Source organism: Idiotropiscis lumnitzeri, chromosome 1 (assembly GCF_059441095.1).
Source record: "Idiotropiscis lumnitzeri isolate Australia: NSW breed Sydney's pygmy pipehorse chromosome 1, RoL_Ilum_1.0, whole genome shotgun sequence".
Classification (NCBI taxonomy): Eukaryota; Metazoa; Chordata; class Actinopteri; order Syngnathiformes; family Syngnathidae; genus Idiotropiscis; species Idiotropiscis lumnitzeri.
In genome coordinates, this window is record NC_142391.1 from 37,048,491 (window position 1) to 37,070,429 (window position 21,939).

Sequence of the window (21,939 nt, forward strand, 5' to 3'; positions counted from 1 at the left end):
CCATTTATGTCTTTCAGATATCTCTGTTGCAACCTGCAAATGACACTAAGTGAGACTCTAAAGCAACCAGCCGCCTCTTCACTTTTGGTGAAGTACTGAGCAATCATTGGTTGTTGTTCTTTGGCTTCTGAAATCAAAACGTGAAAGGCAAGAGGACTGCTTAAATAACCACTTTAATTGGAAATTAAGTGGTTGATTCTTTATATATTTACACACACACACATATATATATATAGATATAGATATATATTTTATTTTATAATTGTATTTTTCTATTGTGTATTAAATATGCTTTACCCTGTTGTTGGTGCTGTTGTACCGTATTATCCCCCCATTGCAGGTTATCTTTGCCTGCCCTCAAGCTCCTCTTTAATTAAAAAAAACAAAAAAACATGGCCAACATATTACATACAAACAAGGAAATATCGTAGATCCTCCAATGTTGTTTATTAGTGTCTCGTTTTGACTGATGCATTTATTGTTGTTACTTTTCCGATGAGGACATCTGAGTAGAGTTCAGTGGATGCGAACAGTTACAGTGCATTTGAAAAGCATTGTGTTACCATCCAAAACCTGTAGGGTCCATCCTATGACAAAAATAACATCCATGAAAGTTTGAAATTTTTCAGAAATCTTGAGAAGTGGGGTGTAGTGAACATTCATTTGTCATAAAGTCTAGCTTGTGTTAGAAAGCCAACAATGTTTTGTAATTTGGTGATGGACGTTGTAATTATGTAACAAGACAACTTTGGAGAATTGTAATTTAGTTGGCTGAAGGCTTGGGGCTTCTTCAAACAATGTCTAATTCAGCGGTTTCAGTTTTACGTAAAGTGGAGTCATGGATAGGGCTGGCCCGCAAATAGCGAAAATACGCATATAACTGACGCTCGACGCCCCGAAAAACAGGGGGGTAAGTCGTCGGGTGGTTCGGGTTAGGGATGAAAAACACAACCTTATTGTAGGTGATGAGTAAAGTTGTGGGTTGTCTCCCTACCAATTTCAATGTCTACCAGTAGGCCTACTTTTTAAACACACACGCACACACCCCTGCACACTGCAACTACGAATTCAAATGTGACTGACTGGTGAATGTTTTCAGGTACTATAGTTCTGTGTTTTGGGCTTTCTACATCAGTTGTGCTGTTTAATATGATACAGTACAATGTTAAAGGCTTTGATTTTAAAATAGTGAATTAGTATGTTGACCATATCTTACTTAAATGTATGAATAGTTCTTACAATCAACTGGCCAATCACTGGCAAGATCGGAACTATGTCACGACCTGATGCACAAACGGCGTCAATTAATTGAGTATTTTGACTGAATAATGACTTTGGTAAAGAATCTAGCCTTTTTGAACTCACACTGGAGAAGGCCACAGAGACTGTTGGGTAATCCCTACAATCCAGTTGGAGGTACGCCAAGTTAAGGTCATGAGGATTCCAGTATTTCAACGGGATTTAGCCCTAAATTCCTGTTTTATTACGCACATCCTTGTACACTAATCGGATGACTCGATTTTCGACAGCTTTCCATGCAATGTTGACACTGAGCGTTAGCTTGACAAGCAGCCCGTTGAGGCAATATTACTGTTAGATAATTTTGCTTTTGCTTGGAGGGCTGAACAAGGTTGTCAAAACATGTGAGATGCTTGACAAAACACAGAATGCCTTTGGACAACTTATTTTCCAGAGTGTGATTCAGTCTCGGTGATGTGGAGGCCAAAGCAGAATCATGAAGATGATGTTGGTAATGTAAAGTGACAAGACTGAAGAGGACTTCAGCAACACAAAATTTGGAAGATGGTCTGATGACTATGATTGCAAGATGACATTGTTTGTAAGGATGAAACAGATTTGAGGTGAATTACACATTTAAAAAAAGATGAAAGCGAATCAGCTGACCTGTGGGTTGGCCTCTGCTCTTGGTGTGGTCCCCAAATTACTATGTGGTCCCAAATCATTTGATTGTTTTTTTGCGCGAGTGCAAAAGGTTTCCAACTTTTCTGAGCTTCCCCATTGCTTATTTTTCAACAATAGAATAGGTTTTCATGTGGGCTATACAGTACCACTAAGTAAATGCAGTCTTCACAGGCAAAACTGAAATGTTTTGAATAATCAAAATCCAAACACAATTTTGATTTTGTATTCAAGGATAAATGTGAGCTTTCAAATGTTGTACTTTTAATTAATATTAATTAATAATATTTAATTAATATTGAGTTATGTTGTGTATGAAATGCACAATAAATCACTGATTGAATTTTTTTATTTTTATTCATTTACAACCACTAGGTTTATGTACATACAGTATTAAGTTGTGTATCAATCAAGAGGTAAATACTAGGATAAATAAAATGCAATATTGATTTCCTTTGATGCCAAACCAAAATGATTACAGTAATTTATACTCGAGAGTGAGCAAAATCTGACTTTCTGCTAATTCCCAGAAGGGTGGATAAAATTACCAAGTAACACTGGGAACAAATGAGTGTGGCCCAACTTTTGAATTATTGGTTGTTTCAATAATTTGAGGTGTGTCCCAATACTTTTGTCCATGTAGTCTTTCAAGGCAATCAAGTGTTAGATAACGCAGAGTCGGCGGACCACCCAAACAGAACATCAGGGTTAATGGCCCACCATCAATTACAAATGTCATGTGCTTTAAGCCTGTGGCAACATATCAGTTATAATGAAGGTTAGCCAGGAAGGAGCCAAACCAAACACAGACTTTTTAACAAACGGTTTGAACAGTTTCAGACTATGACGGGATGGATTCGAGTCACTCTGCATTTGATCTCTGCGAGCAATACAGTGAGCTCTGGGCACTGGACGTTAACTGACAACATGTGAAAGTCTGAGAAATGTTTGTCTTGTACATAAAGTAACCTTGGCGACATGGACCTCGGAAGAGAGAGGTGGTCTGTGTGTGTGTGTGTGTGTGTGTGTGTGTGTGTTTATCTACGTGGAGATAGCGTTGTGGCCTTGTGGGCATATCGTGCATATATACCCGGGCCCACTCAGACATCCCCAGTCGGAATTTAACAGCACTGACATCTAAACTGTTTCTTCATAGCGTGATTGAGTTTTTGTTTTCTTGAAGCAAAGAATTCCTGTAAAGCCAAAATGCTGCCTGCAACTTTCAAACTGTGTGCTGGCATCTCCTACCGCCATATGAGGAACATGAGAGGTGAGTAAAAGTTGAAAGATTAACATTGAGTGATTCACGAATCTCCAGCAGTGGGATGAATTTATTGTGGCTTATCTGAAAGATTGTTGCCCATTGTGTGCTTTTTATCTCCATCGACAAGGTTTAAGAAAGAATGCGATTGTGGCTATACACCATGAGCTGGACCGACTTGCAGGTCCAGGCCCCAGTAACTGGATCAGTCAAGTCCGGAGAAGAAGTTCCCTCCTCAGTGAGTTATGAAATCTTTTCACTTGAAGACATAATGGAATACCTTTTTGGTTGTTAGGCTGGCAAATATGTTTTATGAAGTCAAAACTGTTAACCTCAAACACTTTACCCACCTGTTTGTTGGAAGGTTCTTCGATTACGGAGGAGAACGGATATAGTGAGGAGGAGATGTCCTATGTGCAACAAGGTGAAGATGCGCTGCAGAAAGCTATTGGCATCCTCAGTGAGCAGGAGGGCTGGATTGTTGAAACTGTCGCTGTGAGTATCAAAATGGGGTTCTCTGAAATTATCACATGGCAGCTGGTGTGACTAAAATGAAAACTATTTTTCCCATATTTTCTTTATTACCAGTAACATTTTCTCTTTAACAATCCCAAAGAATCACCTACCAATTTATAGTGAGAGGTGTGATGTTCATTTCAACTGAACCTTTTCATAAAAATCTCACTGAATATTTGGAAGACTTTTATCTCACAGACAACAATAGTAAACTTTTTTTTAAACTTGGTTGAAATATTATTATCATTTTATTATAATAATGGCATTGCATTGCAATCTATCATTAAGTGTACTTAATTGCAGCCATTTCTTTTACCTGAGCCCTTCTGCATTGTAATGACATTTTTAGTTGACAGCAAGTGGCAAAAAAAAAAGCAGCTTCCTGTGATGAATAAAAATGAGTAGATTGTTGTGCTTAATTCATATTCCACAAACTCAATATTAATCATATTGCCATGTTTTAAATATATTGTGATTTTATTTTTTAACTTGACTTCCCCTTTAAGAAGAAATATCCATTCAACCACATAGAGGTAGTCGAGTGGTTCATGTATGTGGAATTTGCACAGCTGATATGGGATAAATTCCCACTCAGTGTGCTAATTCACAACCGTGTGATTGAATGACCACCATTCTCAGGTTTAGCCTACGTGGGAGGCGCTCCAGTCGCTACTGTGACCCTGAAAATAATAAGCATAAGGTGATATTTGTGATGTTCCTCAGGCAAATGGAGACAAAGTCTTGAGTAAGGTGTTGCCGGGCATTGGAAAGGTGTTCAGGCTTGAGGTTCTGTTAGAGCAACATCCTGATAGCCTTTATGGAGAGTTGGTGGGTAACATGGAGCAGATGGGTGAGTGGAACCCAAATGTGAAACAGGTCAAGGTGAGGCAGCATCATGTACCTGCAATTAGTATGGTACTTCTCACTGAGAACGAGGGTTTGCCAACATTTCATATCCCTACAGATTCTTCAAAAGATAGGCAAGGACACAATGGTGACCCACGAGGTCTCAGGAGACACACCTGGCAACGTAGTGGGGCCTCGGGACTTTGTCAGCGTTCGCTGTGCAAAGCGCCGTGGCTCCACCTGCTTCCTGGCTGGAACGTCCACTCAGCACCCACAAATGCCTGAGCAGAGGGGCGTGGTCCGGTGAGGGATGACTCTGATGAGTGAATGAGCCGCATGACTATACAATGTTAAAAGTGATTATGTTTCTCAGGGCAGAGAATGGTCCCACCTGTATAGTTTTGAAGCCCAGCAGTGAAGACCCAAATAAGACCAAGTTCACCTGGTTACTAAATATAGATTTAAAGGTACATCAGAGTCTTCTCTGCGATTCATTTTGCTTGTGTAAAAACAAACTCTGGCTTTGTTGTTTGCAGGGCTGGATCCCCAAGACTATCATCAACAAAGTCCTCTCCCAGACACAGGTGGACTTTGCCAACCATCTCAGGCAAAGGATGGCGAGTCAGGTTCCCATGGAGCTAGCTCACGCTTGCTGACACCACCGACATCCATCCTGTGACATTTTGCTCTCAGGAGTGGCAGAGCAGAGAGTAGTAATGCGCCATCAAATATCACAAACATGCTATGATCAGCAAAGAAAAAAATAATTATTAGGGAAAGTAGAGTACTATATTGCTTGATGCAATGTGGGGAAATCTGAACGCACCTGTTGTTTTCAAATGTGTTTTTCTTACACCTCCTAATAAGCAATCTTTAACTGAGACACCAATCATATTGCTGATTAGATGTTAATCATTGAGTCATTTCGTTTGGAGCTTGTCTGAGCAGTAAAACAGCTAATGAACTGCACATTGTTTCAGAGTGATAACACCTTGGCTACATTTATCGCTCTGCTGTGAAATCGCACATTTTATTGCAGTGCTTTATTTATTGATTTTGTGCAGTTGCAATAGCTGCTATGTGAATAAAGGATTCCTATGCCACTGATATTTATGATTGTATGCAAAAAGGCACCAAAGAGAGACCTATTTTTTTCCTGACGTTTGAACACTCAAATAAATGCTACAAGAACAGTCCACAATCTTGCCTGACTCTGCAGTTGTGTTATTATAATGCCCAAGCACAGTAAAACACACTGCCATTTTACCAGCATTCTTCATTTGGGAGAGAAAAGATACAGGTACAAATGATGACCAACCATCTTCTAGATTCTTGCTATCTTGGCATACTGACAACTCGCCAGGGACCACGGCCGTGGTCTGTCCGGCTATTGGTGGCACAGACACCAGCGACACATTTCCGTAGAAATACCAATGGGTTTATTCGCTGAAAGGAAATCAGTCAGTGGCATTTTGCGTAACCTTGAAGCTTTTTGTATGGAGCCAAGTTCTCCAAAATATCTTCAGTGAGACATTTTTCTTCACTATAGCACAAAGTAACTAACGTCACACCTGAATTTATAGGTTCCCGTACCGGTATATCCAAATGTCCTGATAATGAAATAGTAGTGCTCAGAGATGGCACTAAACTGGGGCTAGGAGGTGCTATAGCACCGTCAGAAATCTGTGTAGCCAGTTGAGTCCCTTCCATCCATTATCCGTACATCTTCTCCTCACTATAGGGTTGCAGGGTGGTGCTGGATTCTATCCCAGCTATCTTCAAGGAGCAGGCGGGGTACATCCTGAACTGGTTGCCAGCCAATCACAGGGCACACATAGACGAACAACCATCCGCACTCACAATCATACCTCGGGGCAATTTCGAGTGTCCAATCAACCTGCCAAGCATGTTATTGGAATGTGGGAGGAAACCAGAGTACCCAGAGGAAACCCACGGAGGCACGGTGAGAACATGGAAGGCTGGAGCTGGATTTGAACCCACGACCTCTGCACTATGAGCCCAACGTGCTAACCAGTTGTCCACCATGCCGCCTCAGTAAAGTGCCTCCAGGATTTATTTTGATTAAAAATAAAATTAAATCTGTTTTTTTCAGCCCCACCTTGAGTTAAGTGGTATTGAAAATTGATGGATAGTGCTCAATTTTGGCCCATTATTTGGCATTTGGCAGTATTGCATCTACAAAAATTGACACACATACTGTACAAATAACATTTTATGTTTTTAGCATCATGATGCTCTGCTGATACTTGTGATTTTCTACAGTATTTGCACTGCATTATTTAATCTGAATTTTTATAAATCCTCACGCACATTTCATTCATTTTAATGTAACATGTTCAGATATTTTACTTAGTCTTTAGGCCTTATGCAGTTTTGCTAAATTTAAAATCAAGGTTCTTTATAAAATGCACATTGAATTTTCAGTAATCATTTAACAATAAATCATTAAACAATTTTTTAATCATTAAACAATTCTGTTGGGCAATTTCTGTCATTTTTATTTATTTGATGTATGACGTTGTCATATACCAAACAATATGTCACAGATCAACCCCGCAGGCACAAAGACGCAGGTACGGCCCAAATTTGCATCATTTTGACAAAATGTGTCAAAATGATGGAAATATTAATGATACCATGCGTCTGTTATGGATATTATTATTTAATTGCTTCTGGGTCGGGAAATATGCAGTATACCTATGATGTATGTATATAAGATATACAGTGCGTGCTACGAAACACGCCATCAGTACCTCTAGGCCAGAGAACAATGACGTAATGAATCCAGATCGCGGCAGGAAACAACAATTCCCATGATGCATTTGCACTACCGTGGCCGCTGGACGGGGGAAGGGAAGCTGAGATTGGAGGGAGAAACAATCAGAAACTGAGGTACTTTTAAATTCTTTTGATCACATAATATGCTCAGGCAGTGGGACATCGCGTTTATTTGTCGTGTTGTTTGATTTGATGCCAAGGCAAAATGCGTTTGACTTACATTCGTTTTTGGACTCAGACTTCATCCCGTTTACAGTTGAATAGAGCTACAGTTAGCCCGTTAGTTAGCTCTGGCAGCTGGCTTTTCTTGTTAGAACGAGTCGCTGTCAGCCACTAAACTGCACGCACTTTTCATGACACGGTTTCCCTCATGCGTGCACTGCGAAAATAGATGGTCCTTTTCGCAGACATAGCGATAGTTGCGTTCATTGTTTGTGAAGAAGCCCTACCTGCGTCTTTGTGCCTGCGGGGTTGCTAGCTGACGTATTGCTAGCTTGATGGTTGCTAGCTGGCTGACAGCTACTGTACTGTTGCACCGTTATAGATGTCAGTTTAGGATAACAAAAAAAAATCTTATTATTTTGTTTTATTTTTTTTAAACACCTAAGAAAATTAACTGTTAACAAGATGATTTCAGACTTACATTTTACGACATGTTCTCGATTGTAACTTTTATTTCAGGAGTTGTGTTGGGAGTACAGCACTGTAGTCATACTGGAAATGCTACTTACATTGAATAATAATACTGATAAAGGGATAATGCTTACATATCTGCATGTCTGCATTGTACTGCGTTGTTATGTGATTTATATATATATTTATATATATATATATATATATATTTATATATATATATATATATATATATATTTATATATATATATATATATATATATATATTTATATATATATATATATATATATATATATATATATATATATATATATATATGTATATGTGTATATGTATATGTATATGTGTATATGACCCATGAAAATTATATTTGCAGGATTAAAGTGTTGGACAGAGAGTGGCAAAGGGATCTTTTTTTTTTTTTTCGCAGGGCCCAAAGTGGACATTTAACTGTTAATAAATTTTGTTTTACCAGATTCATACTCATAAAATCTGAGGTTATTGTTTTCCCTCACTTTTTGCATTTAGTATATTTTCTATCTTGTGTTTCTACGTGAGCCTTGTGATTAATTTGTTTTACTTCACATTGCAGATTCTAATGCATATGAGACCCCCTCCAAACGTTTGTTGCCAACAAGAAAACAACTCATGATCCACATCTGGACACTTACCCTGCTTCTTCATTTCCCATGAGGCTAAAGATAACACAGTCAATTAAAGTGTTCTGCCATCTTCAAAAACTTATTGGATTTGTCTTGAGAGCCAAAGTAATGAAGTGTCTACTATGAGGAGACCTCAAGCCTGAAAAGCAATGTCATTATCCAGCTTCTGGGCACCTCTGATGGCGATGAGGAGCGAAGCAACTGGCCAAGCAGATCTTTGGAGGGGAGGAAGGAGGGAGGGTTCCGGGAAACGCGCCATTTCCTCTCAGCGCTAGACTGATATCTGCACATTCCTCTCCGTGTGTACACTCAAGGTTAGACTGTAGGAGGAGGCTGCCACGAGAAGCAACAGTCATTGCTCTTCTGAGGGAAAACCAGAGATGCACTCTCTGGATGTCTGTTACAAGATTGGTCGAGTCTTAACTTGTGCTCGTGGACATTTTCATCTATATGAAGCATAAATCCTTGCAATCACTACAGATGTGCACTCAAAAACCATGGTAGTCCTTGTAGCAACTTGCCAGCCTAACTCAGTCCAGGATGTCAGAATGCTTTAGAGGCTACAATCGGGAACACCCTTGCCTGCCAACACACTCATATGCAATGGAAGAAGTCACTGATGTCACTTTCCACCTTGAGGTAATACATTTGGCCTTCCAGACATGTTCTCTTCATGCAGTTCACTGTTAAACAATTAAGAGCTCATTTGTTTTTAGCAGTTTATCCACATATGTTTAATTTAAGACCTTAGGTCAACATCTCTCTCCGCTGCTTTAGCTGTAATCTCCGCTCTGGCACGATTGCCATGTTACCATGGCGGCAGCTGACAGAGCGATTCTCTTATCCTCAGCTTGGTTTCTCTGGAAGCTTCCAGCTTTTTCCCAATGGGCCTCCACTCTCATGCATATGACTATTATTATTCAAGAATGGGGTGAACCGCTGTCTTCTCGATGAGTTACTCATAACTCCTGTTTTTCTCTGCGTTTTATTTTGTGTGTACATGTCATAACCATTTGGTGCATGTGGCGCTCTCTTCCTACTCTTAGGGCCAAAATGGATTGTCTCCTGAATGTAAATCATCAGAGGAGACCAACAGTGAACACTCAAACCAAAAGCCTGTGAGTACAGTTAGATAAGCCCTTCTCTTTGTATTCACCCTCTTCGATTCAAGACTTCCTATTTCCTCTAAAATAGCTGCATCATTTTCTTTCCAGGTTATGAATGGATTGATCATTAGTCATAATGTCAAAGACCACACCAATGGTTGTGCCCCCCTCACATCCCTGCCGGTAATTACCTTTTTCTAGCACTATCATGTAAGATGTACAAATTCTTGTGTTTTGCAATATGGCAAGTACAGTCCAGTGGAACCTCTAAAATCACACGCTCCCAAACATCGATTTGTGGTTTTCAACAATTGGAAAAATGGAAATGTAATTTCGGCCGCTTGGTAAACAAAAGGTTCGCACAATTGCCTCACAGTTCTGAGTTTGGGGATTTGAATCCAGTCTCTGGTCCTCCTGTGTGCATGTTCTCCCCATGCTTGTGTGGGAAAATGTTTTTTAGGTTAATGAAAGACTCAAAATTGTTCTTAGGCGTGAATGTGAGGGTTGTTTTTCTATATCAAAACAGTGAAGCCTTCACGGTGCACAATTGTAAATTTGAGCTTGTAGGTAAAGTAAAACCCACTGACAATCTGTGCTGTAGCCTACGGGTGACCAATGAACCACGTTATTGTGAATTATGATTTCATTGTACACAACTACAGTTTAAAGCCAAAAGTTTCCATGGATCTTTAATGATATAATTTCTTACGTTTTGGTTTAACTGCAAATGGTGTGACTTGGTATTCAAATTCAGCAGGGCCACGAAAATTCTTTAGAAGAATCTACCATTGCTCCAGTTTATACTTTGTTACTTGATTATTTTTTTAATTTCTCAGTAATCAAGTTACCAATTTTGTCATCAGTCTTCATTTACTTTCATTAAGACTTGGATATTATGCGGCATAGACAAAAGACAATAATTTGATCTTCACATGAAAGTTATTTGTGTTAAACTTGTATGCAGATTTCAGCATTGAAGCAGAATGGTCTGCTACAGGCTCTTGCAGCAGGAGGAGACCAAACTAAACCTGCAGGTAACACACTTTCACACAACCTCACTTTGGTCCAATTCCCACTGGAATTTAGTCATGTATCGTAGATACTTGGCTGCTGCTGCTGTGCAGATGGATCCTTCCTCTGGGATGTTGGTTGTTGGCTTGGTGCTGAAGGCATCTGAATGACGCAGTACCCCTGATAGGATGGATGAATGTTTGAATGAGTGATGTGGATTAAATTATCCAGTTAATGACAGTATTTTCTTGACTTGGGTTTGTGTATTTCTCAACAGAAGGAAATGAGGAGCTGGAAAAGGCCAGAGAGGAGTGGGAGGCTCTGGAAAACATCCAACCAGGTCAGCTGTCAAACAATTTGCCTGTTTGCATCAACGTATTGCTGGTGATTGTTGTTTGGAATTTGCCAAAATAAATAAGATTGTATTTATTTATTTTATTTTATTGTATTTTTTTTTTTTTTAATCTCCTAGCTCTCACTGAGGACTCCAACCCAACGCCGCTCATCTCTTTCAATGAAGCTCTTCAGTACTTTCAGACTACAGATCTCGGGAACTTGCTTGTAAGCAATTATTCTGTTCTCCGCCTCACTTTTAAAGTATCATATTTTTGGAATATATACTCCCCTCCAGAAATATGAATGGCAAAGCCTTTCTTATTGTTGTATAAAATATTTGGGTTTTAGATCAAAAGATGAATGTAAGACAGAAGTTCACAAATCCAGGTTTTATTTCATGGTCTTTACATCTAGATCAGGGGTATCAAACTCATTAGTTTTTCCTGTATAAAAAAAAAAAAAAGTCATTAAATGTACATAAAAAGCGTTGACCGCTTTTTGTGCAACTTCACTTGAGCCGCTATCATTTTTGCTTTAGCATCCAACATAATAATATCATAAGTTACACATGTTAAACTCCGGATAATCCAGGATAAAAAAGTTAATCATCAGCCCTGCAGAAGCCTGGTAATGATCCCGATCATTTGAATCAAGTGTGTTGGTGCAGGGAAACATCTAAAACTTGCGAGATAGCAGCCCTCAAGAACCAGCGTTTGGCATCTGTGCAGTTGAGTTGGTTCATGGCTATATGTTTATGAGCTCAGACCAGGTAACAAGGAAAAGGAAAAAAAAATGTTCATCTTTTCGTATTAGTTTTGGAAGTATACAAATCTAAAATGAGGAAACCATTGAAATGGTAAACTACTTGTACATTAAATGTCGATTATTGTTCTCATCAATTATAGTAAAAGATATTACATCATTAACTTTTAGATAATCTTCAAGAACATTTTTGAGGACTTCATCTAGCTCAATAAATGGGAGAATTTTCTCCAACTCACACACCATCCATCCATCTTCTGTACCGCTTTTCCTCACTAGGGTCGCGGAGTGTGCTGGAGCCTATCCCAGCTATCTTCGGGCAGTAGGCGGGGGACACCCTGAACTGGTCGCCAGCCAATTGCGGGGCACACAGAGACAAACAAGCATCCGCGCTCACACTCATACCTAGGGGCAATTTAGAGTGTTCAATCGGCCTACAATGCATGTTTTTGGAATGTGGGAGGAAACCGGAGTACCCGGAGGAAACCCATGCAGGCACGGGGAGAACATGCAAACTCCACACAGGATGGCCGGAGCCGGGATCGAACCCACGACCGATGCTGTCTCTCACTGTGAGGCCATCGTGCTAACCAGTCGTCCACCGTTCCGCCCAACTCACACTATATATTCATATTAAAAATCTTCAATGTTGAATTTTAGGAGGCTAACTTAAGGTTTCAGGTAATTGTAATTAATCTTAAAAGCAGGACAAGGTCGCCTAAAATACATAACTCATCTTGTTTCAAAATTGGCGTACAGGGGGTGTCGCCTTGGTTGTGTAACTAGCTACATCCCTGTGCTGAGCCAGTGACGTCGCAAGCCGGCTGACATTTCAAAAGGTTGATTAGTGGCTCGAGCAGTGATGAAGAAGGCAGCTAGTAGTCGCAATGACTCACACGAATTCCACAACACATTGACCATTGACACTTCATATGTATGTCGCGGTAAGGTTCTTCAATTGGTGCAAAGAGAGGTTCACACAAGAGTGGTGTCTTGCCTCCCACAAGGAGTGAGCATAGTGAAAACTAAAGCCCTCAGTTGCGTCGGCCACTATGTTAATTTTTAAAAAAAATATATAGTTAAATCATGACACGTTATGGGTGTAACGAGTTAGCGTTCAATGACTTGCGTTAACCTTTGCAGTTCTACGTTTTGCCTTAAGTGGCCTTTTGCAGTTTTGGCTTACAGTGTGTTTGACTGAGGTGCAAAAGACACATTTCGACTTGCAAGTTTTTATGCGAATCCGCTTGTTTTGAGTCCTGGCAATTATTCATTGCTTTTTGAGCGTGATTTTTTTTTTAATTTAATCTCACTTTTTGGGTGCAAGATCATGCAGAATGGAGCATCTGTATGATGGAAAGCGTTTTTATGAGGAACAGGGGAGTTTGATTTGGTTATTTATATTGTCATGGATATTTATTGGGAGAAATGGGTTTGAGAGGGGCCAGACAGAGAAAAGAGAGAATCCGGAAAAAAAAGTAATACGTGGTTATTTAGATTTCAATATATCAAATAAGAGAGTATAATCTTGTTTCTAATCTTGATTGTGTTTTGTCTCCACACAAATTTTCAGAAGAACATCCAGCCAACTATTCGCAGGACAGGTCTCGCTGCCATCACTCACTTCTTTTTTGGGCCTCCTCGGCTGCATAGGGAACTCACGGAGGAGCGGGATCTTGTCTTTGCCATTGCGCAATGTGAGCGTGTGTTAGCCATGCTCATTTGTGGCGTCATCCATAGCTTTATTTAAATGATGACTTATTCATATGTTTTCCTTAGGCCACGTGGACAACAGTCAGATAGTCCACATGCGTGTTCTCCAGACCATTTATAAAAGACTCATAGGCTGCAGGCTGGACTGTCCTCGTTATGGGACACACTGGGAAAACATTGGCTTTCAGGGTAAAATGCTCCAACTTTGCACTACATAGAACATCCAATACATGAAGCGACTTTTTCATTGGATTTGAATGCAATTTATATTTTGCTTTTTAGGTATGGACCCAGCTACTGACCTGCGTGGCACTGGTTTCCTGGGACTCATGCACACTTTGTACTTTGTGATGGACTCGGAGACTCTGCCCTTGGCTCGAGACATCTACAAGTTGTCCCAACACCCTACACTGGTATTATTAGCTCATATCAAGATACCCCTAATAATTTCTCTTTATTGGTTGTTTCAGAGCTACTGTATGTTGTGATGGACACTGTTGCAGAGAAATTAACATTCTTAGAGGTGTGATATTTTATAATTTTACCCAAAAATTGGGGCCATTTTTCTATGCAAATCAATACAAGTCAAATGTATTTGTATAGCCCTTAATCACACCGATTCTCAAAGGGCTTCAATATACCCACAGTCGACATGTCCTCATCTTAACTCTCTAAATTGGGTTAAATTGTTCGCATTTAAAAAAAAATATATATCTATTTTGTGGGATACATTGTGATCATCTAAATCACAAGTTTGATTGGCGGGCCACAATGGGTTCTAAAATTTGACAGAGGGGCCGGGCCAGGAGCAGTTGGATCGAGTGTTTTGGTAACCTCACCTCATCGGGAAATTTTAAATGAAAGTGAACAAAAGCATTACAACAAAATAAAACAAAGTTTATTCATTTAATTTATTTCAAGTTCGGCGGGCCGGATTAAAATGTTTAACGGGCCGCATGTGGCCCCCGGGCCGTAGTTTGCCCACACCTGATCTAAGTCCATATTTGTAGTTTTTGCAAAGGCTTAGTTTTAATACAGAGATTGTATTGCATTTAATTCTATTTTACATGTTCTTTGTCTTGTAATGTTGTGCACTGTGTATTCCCAGAACTTTCCTTTCAGTGTGATGTCAATCAACATGACCCGCATCGCTCTGCAGGTGCTCAGAGAGGAGGCCTTGTCCAAGTCAGTAATCTTTTTTTTACCTCTCTCTTCATCACTTATTACATGCTACCATAGTGCCATGAAAAAAATATCTCCTCTGCCTTTCGCCTCCCTAGGGAGTGCAATCGTCGCCAGCAAGTTGTTGGCGTGTTGAATGAATTTTACGTGGCCACATATCTGCACCTGTACCAACTGTGGAAGACACAAGAGAAAACTATTGCTGACTCTGGCTTTGTGATAAAAGGTAACAATGACGAGTTTACCGACATTATTTTGTACTGCATGTTTATAGCAATGAGCAAGTTGGTGGACAACAACCATGGCAAAATCACTCATGAAGCCTTGTCCCACATGTGCCTAGACCAGTAAGTCACAGTGTGACGTGGGGGAAAATGATCCAACTTTACTTAATCGGTCTCAAATTTATTCATTACAAATAATGTCTTAATATAATGACAGGCAGAACAATTTACTGTTCTTCTAAAAGGGCACAATGTACAAGTGGCCTTTGTATCCATCTGTGACCTTTATTACAATATAATAATAGCCTTATGTTCAACTAAACATGCCCAGGTTTCACACAGGGTTTAAATATTTGTCACTATATTGAGACAAGATTGTCCATGTTGCTCTATACAGCATACACCTTTTGTGACATTTTTGTCTGGTGTGATTTTTTTTTTCCACTGTAAATTGTGCCTGCCTTGGCTCTTTGAAGGTTGGTAAACAACAGTCTAGACAGCTGCATTTTTATAATGAATGAGTCAATATCGCATTAAGGTGCCTTTAAGACCTCCTCATTTCACCCCCACCCCATGAAATCTGAGATTTTCTATTTCTTTATATTCATCATATTAAACTGATATTATGCTGTTAAGGAATGCTGCACATACTATAATTTAAAGTACAGCATTTAAAAGCACATAAACAAAAATGTGATTGAAATTACTAAAAGTGCATAAAGCGCAACAACATGAAAACAGGATTTTAAAAATACTTTGAAAAACCTTAATCATAGGTATGGAAAGAGCATAGTTTACAACCTGCATTCAAAGGCATTTGCACATTTTTGGTATATTTTGAATCGTGATTCATTCATATTATTCACCCTGACCCTAAAGAATACCAGCAACGTGTGTGGGGGATATTACATCGCAGTAGAGAGAAAAAAATGCTTTTTAAGGGTGATTTGGGGGGCATATAATGCGTGTGTGTGTGCGTGTGTGTGTTACTCACTGCATTTTATAGTAAATTAATTGCTAGCAGACAATGTACAAGCAAAGAGAAAAATGTGAGTTTACAACCTCAGAGTTGATTGTTGTGCTACATTTTCATGATTACTGAGTGAATTCTGATGACAATAAAGGAACTATCTAGCCGTACTGACCTGGATTTGAGTTTTGGCTGTCGAGCACTGAATCTGGGCAATATACTGAAGTGTTTAATTTCAGTATAGTGCAACTGTCAGGTTTAAAAGGTCCTGACGCCTTCATTAGACTGAATTAAATGCAGAGAACCAGAGGAATAACCAGGGAAGGTTTTGTCTTTTCTCCATTGCGGATGGGAGGAGAAGCCAGGAGGTGAAATAGGCGTCTTGCCAGTTCAATCTCCCGCACTCTCACTGACTTCTTCGCCCATCCCTCTGGACTTTATTCAGAGGAAAACGAAACTTATGGAAAGTGAAACTTAAACAAGCGTGTGGGTGTGTCAGTTGTGCGCATGTGTGCTGAAGCAATAATGTGCGTGTCTGTGTGTGTGTGTGTGCAATTATTACTGATACAAATAGTGTATAAAAACATGATTAAAAATACACAAACTATTTACATACTCTCACAGCAACCCAGGTAAGGATAAAGCTGCTTAGATAATGAATGGATGGATGTAGTTTCCCAGTGACTGGCATGACTTGTACTTCATCATTATCCCGAATTTGTATCAGAGAGCGAGAGAGACCGTTGTAGCAAGACATGGCATCAAACTACATGTGCACTCACTGTTGGTGTGCTTTCTAACCCTTCAGAAGTGGAGCTGTTTGCCAAAAAGAACCCAAAGCAGATGCTTCGCCGACTAGAGGTCTTCCTGAAAGAGAGACGAGCAGGTGGAGTCCCCCGTGGCACGTCGCCAGAGCCACCAACTCAGCAGCCTTCTTCTCCCATCCTGGAGGAACGAGCAGCCGCAGCGGGCAGCGGACAGGGAAGCAAGGCAAAGGAGATGCACTTCACAGGGGTGTGTGAGCTACCATCTGACATGGAGGGCGATGCCAGACTCATCTAAGCTAATGTGTGTGTGTGTGTCTTCCGGAGAGCTAGATGAAGAACACGCTATATACCCTGCTATCTGAATCTATCCAACCTGTCCCCTAATACTCTGATGTTGGGGTGCTGCACTTTGCGAACATTTTTTGTGTGTCGTTTTTTGTGGTTGTTCACAGCTCCATTGTTTTAATTATTTATTTGAACACAGAAAAGTGACAAACAAATGGAGCTGATACGGAATGTCCCAAAACAAGAAAGTGAACATTTGCACTTTTCTTAAAATTGAGTGGTCCAATGGCCTTTAAAGTAAGCTGTCGTGGTCACACCACCACCAATGTGGAGTTTGTACTTCTCAGCCCTGTTATGTTGGTGCCACAGGTGGCCCGAGGCTCACTCTAATTCGACTGTCTACCGACTGCAATGCAGCGGAGGGGCACCGCCATCAGACATACTATCAATGTTCAACCCCAGGGTCAGAACCAGCAGCACAACACTTGATCAGGTCACATGCAGTAACTTTTGAGCAGGGAGCAGGTTTCATGTTAGCTTGCCTTGAATTTTTCTCTCTGTTGGATTCCCTATCAGGAGGTTGAAGATGTAAAAATAAAATATAAATCAGACAACCACAATCCAGATAGTGGTCAAACTGAACAGACACTATTGGTGTTATAGAATTGGTCCAAAGGTCAATTAATTTGATAAATAAGGGATTGAGAATAAAAAAAATAAAAATACTATATTTTCATTGCTTTAGTTGGAAATGTTTTTTCTTTTTTCAGAAGATAAGTAACATCAAGTACTTATCAAAACATAGGGAAATCCTACACACATTCTCAGCCTTTCAAAATAGTTTGATAAGGCTTAAGATGAAGGTCTAATATAAGCTTTGTGGACATTCCGTTAGTAAGCATGCAATTGTATTTGGGGAGGGCGAGGGGGTCTGCTTCTTGTTGGTTATTGTGTGAGTGGTTAAATGATTGAGCTGACGTTGAGGGCTGCTTCCCCTACATATGGTACAGTATGCAATTCCAGCTCACACTCAATGATAATCAGTGTCAGTGCTATGTGACCATAGACATTGTTCCTAACTTCAGGGCTTGTGTGTTTGTGCAAGTGAACATCCTGGTGTGTGTGTGTAGTTTTTTTTTTGTTTTTTTTTAGGGCAGTGTAAATGTCTTACTGAAGACATTTAAAGAAAAAGATGATGACATTGTGGTTCGTTGTCACCATTTAAAGGGCAGAGTTTGAGTTGTCGGGTTCAGCTCTTAAAGTTAGGCAGTATGAATGTCGTCAATAAGTTAGCGATTGAAAGTGCATGTGTGATTGTGTGGCTTGTTTGACAGGAACTGATTACAGATGGGGTGCTTTCCTCTGCACACAATAAGCCAGCTTTACTAAGTACTTGACCCATCCGTCTGCAAATATGGTACTTTTGTCATTTTAAGATGGTACTTGGAATGAACATGAAGGAAAATCAAATTAGAAACAAGAAAACATGGCTGACCAAGAACGGGTTAAGGCTCCTCGGCAAAGCCGGTTCGTGCTTTGTGCTCATATGTAACCGTCTCCCATGTTTGTAGTCTCAATCTGTAGCATGTTCAGGTAGCACTAGTACTGTAGCATCCTATAGCCTCCTCCGTGAAGCTTGTTGATGTCACCTTGACGTTGGTCTGTCGTGTCAATGAGTGCCCAGACCCGTACGACTATAGCACATTCATATTTCACTAACCCCTCAGTAGAAACACTTTTGGCAGCGCAGCTTGTGGAGATTCACTTGACATGTAAATGAGCTCAACTTTGTCTTCTAAGAAGGTAACAGTTAAAACGGTGCCTACATCCCATAAAATCGTGTAAGCTTTGTGTGCTGGCCTCCTACTTTTTGTCTTTCTTTTTCTTTTTTTGCTTTTATTCTCAGTGCCACAGTAGACCTGTGTTCTTGCAAGGCAGTAGATGGCAAGCTGACCTCTGATGGGACCATTAAAACGTTTTGATTCTTCATCACCTTACAAATAAGATAACACAGTTAGGCCACTTGTTTGCAGGCGTTGTGTGACCGACGGGAACTTTGCACTGTTGTAGATGAAACTGTATGTGTGATGTATGCAAAAGGGCCAACTTCAGGAGCCATAATGTTCATTTGTGGCCACTTCATCAAGTCAGGTCACCTTACCCCTCGCCCCCCCCCTCCCACGTCCTCATCCCAAACATTGCACCGCACTGATCCCGCGCTTGGTTTTCTTTATTTGAAGCTGAGGAGCAGTACAGTGTATGTAAATCAGGAAGTTTGTACATAGTGAATTAATGATTGTAAGATGTATGATTGTCTTTAGGGCATTATACTAAAATACATTGCTTACCTCAAGACTTAAGACAAATCTCTCCTTTCTCTCTCTCTTTCTCTCGCTCGTTCCTGATATTTGTTTGGCCTCTCAGTACACTTATGTTTGCTTGTACTTTGGCCTTCTCTTTCCCCAACTGGACTCGTTATGTAATGTACAGGATATTAAACAGCTCAAGCACGACATTCTAGTGGCAAACTATAATTACAGAAGCAGGTCCATGTTATGTGTGTACTATTTAAGAGACATGTCATCACTATATAGGTCCGTAGACCTGCAAATTAAAAGCACTTTCTACTAAACTTTGAATTGGTTTCTCTCAGCCATGTTGGAATGAGCTGGTTTTCTTGTGGCTTTGTTGACGGTGGAGTATCAGTTGCTGTGATTTAAGTGTTTGGTGTCAAGAAAACACTGAGAAACAATCCAGTCTTTTGAGCTACAAACTGATCAAATTGTAAGGCTATGGTCATTATACTCGGTATGCGTTCAAGTATCTAGACAAGTTCTCATTCACCTTCTCATTAGCACCATACTTGTTTCATCAGCAGTTGTCCGAGAAGATATTTTTGGCTTTTGAACTCTCATGTCGCATGACTCTTAACAAGAGAGAAAAGAGAAACAAACGGGTTTTCACAGTATGCCAGACTCACCCAGAGGTGCTGTCTGAAGTTCTGCTTGCGATCAAGCAGTGGCTCGGCAAATACAATCACATCTCTCAACAACACACCTACACTTTATACTCTTTGAAGCTGTTTTGCTGTCACGGTCTTCTGTCATGTCCCTCTGAGCATTTTATGACTGTACCTTGATTGTAGATGCCCTATTTTATACTGAGAGTTATTTCAGAATACGGTATGTGCTGTTGTACATTCAGTGTATTGTATGGAAAAAGCTAAATAAATGCTGTTGAAAGCGAAAAACTATCGGCATTCTGTGTAAGTTTTTGCACATGGTATTTCATCAAATAGCACTGATTTTAATTGGAAAATTCAATCTTGGTTTTTCCTCTCTCTCTCTCGCTGTCTCTGTGTGTATATATTTAAATGTGTGTGTATATATCTAATATATTATATGTTATATTATAATTAGGGTTGTCAAAATTAAAGCATTAACTCAGGTGATTAATCCAAAAATCTTTAACTCAGTTAAATATTTTATTTGATTTACTTAAAAAATAATACTTTAAATATTGTGCCGTATTAGCTGTCTTTAGCACGTCTCAGAACAAAACACTGTGTTTAAGTTACCACTGGGCCTTGCAAACCAACACTGCTGGAGTGTGGCGCTTGTGGGCAGTTTTGAGAAATGTTTAGAAAATAAAGGTCTGCAAAGATGTCTCCATTTAGATCGTATTCAAGAATCCAAGAAAGCTATTAGAACAGTCTTTGAATTAAATATACTTAATATTTGGTGATTTTGCATCAATTCCAAGATATTATTCAAGTAAATATCTGTTATAAGCTTCACAAAAAATAGTAGTTGAAAAATGTGATTAATCATGATTAATCATGGAATTTTTTGTGATTAATTGGTTATAAAAATCACTTGACAGCACTAATTATATTATATTATATTACATTATATATATATATATATATATATATATATAGTGCTGTCAACAATTACATTTTTTTTCAACAAATAAAGCGCAAAAAATTCCATAATTAATTGTGATTTTTGTATGACTTTTTTGGGGAATTTTTAACAGGTATTTACTTGCATAATAAATTGTAATTAATATAAAATCACCAAACATGAAGTATATTTTAACCACTTGGATGGATTGGAGGTTGGATACAATCTGCGTTTTGCTGCCTTGTTGTGATGTGTGATCACAAAGGTTTGTGTATAAGGCCAAGTTAGTGTGCTCTTGTTTAGCCACTAGAGCGCACTATTTGACACCCGCCCAACTAAAACGAATCGGGCTGAAATAATGGGCTGAGTTGAGACAGTGATGTAGGGCGCAATATAACGCAAACACACACAGAAAAATCAGCAAATGTTCATTTTTGACTGACATTTCCACACAAGTATTGCTTTTGTTAAATGTGCAATATAAATAAAGTTGTATTATTTTTAATTCTATCTTGTCAATGCAGTTCATCGCTAACATTTATAAAAGTAAATGTGGTTTTGGGAGTGACTCAAATATTGTTCTACATTTTTTTCTCCATTGTTCATCTTTGTGATTCAAATTGCTTGTGTATTGTTGTAATGAACGGTTTAATGTTCTTTTTATTATAAATGTGATCACTTTCTGACAAATTGGTTTTATTGTGTCTTGTCCTTATAAATCTGCGGGTAGCAAAGTTAGCGTAACAAAACATTTGAGTCTTGCCCAATTACAACAATACGTCCAGCGTTAAATTGGATATATTCTCTTTGAATTGGTTTCATTCTCTGACCGTGTCAATAAAAACTGTGCACCCTCAACATTTAACATATTTTTAAAATTATAGTTTGTGTGGTTGATTTATATCTCAATAATCTCGTTAATTCTTGCTTGATTCTTGGTTTCACTATGTTGCTGTCTACAGAGCTAATTTGAGCGTTGTTGGTGTTGTTTTAAAAGATTTCTTGTACTGTGCGTAAACTCTTGTTTGTTCTTTAAAAGA

At 39.3% G+C, this 21,939-nt stretch overlaps 2 protein-coding genes and 1 long non-coding RNA gene across 5 annotated transcripts; 2 read left to right on the forward strand and 1 right to left on the reverse strand.

Moving 5' to 3' along the window:
* Nucleotides 1-3,014: 3,014 nt before the first annotated feature.
* Nucleotides 3,015-5,744, forward strand: star (steroidogenic acute regulatory protein). Its single transcript, XM_088299059.1, has 7 exons — nt 3,015-3,190; nt 3,312-3,419; nt 3,546-3,676; nt 4,421-4,579; nt 4,662-4,846; nt 4,917-5,010; nt 5,080-5,744. The coding sequence occupies exons 1-7, from the start codon at nt 3,127-3,129 to the stop codon at nt 5,197-5,199; spliced, it is 861 nt and encodes a 286-aa protein (XP_088155185.1). The 5' UTR covers nt 3,015-3,126; the 3' UTR covers nt 5,200-5,744.
* On the reverse strand, nt 3,543-7,846 carry LOC148344514 (uncharacterized). Of its 2 annotated transcripts, XR_015844125.1 has the most exons (4): nt 7,792-7,846; nt 7,563-7,721; nt 7,318-7,422; nt 3,543-3,698 (listed from the first exon to the last, which is right to left on the reverse strand). It is a non-coding gene; the product is annotated as an uncharacterized LOC148344514 (long non-coding RNA). The 2 variants fall into 2 exon arrangements; XR_015844123.1 differs by having other exon boundaries at nt 7,563-7,830.
* On the forward strand, nt 7,313-20,245 carry elmod3 (ELMO/CED-12 domain containing 3). Of its 2 annotated transcripts, none has more exons than XM_088299042.1 (13): nt 7,313-7,456; nt 8,569-9,277; nt 9,685-9,756; nt 9,853-9,927; nt 10,709-10,778; nt 11,033-11,095; nt 11,228-11,316; nt 13,427-13,550; nt 13,633-13,755; nt 13,849-13,979; nt 14,675-14,751; nt 14,847-14,974; nt 16,751-20,245. In XM_088299042.1, exons 2-13 carry the CDS (start codon nt 9,179-9,181, stop codon nt 17,002-17,004), a joined length of 1,305 nt encoding a protein of 434 aa, XP_088155168.1. In that variant the 5' UTR covers nt 7,313-7,456; nt 8,569-9,178; the 3' UTR covers nt 17,005-20,245. The 2 variants fall into 2 exon arrangements, with proteins under 2 accessions (XP_088155168.1, XP_088155176.1); XM_088299050.1 differs by having other exon boundaries at nt 13,430-13,550.
* The last annotated feature ends 1,694 nt before the right edge of the window (nt 20,246-21,939 follow it).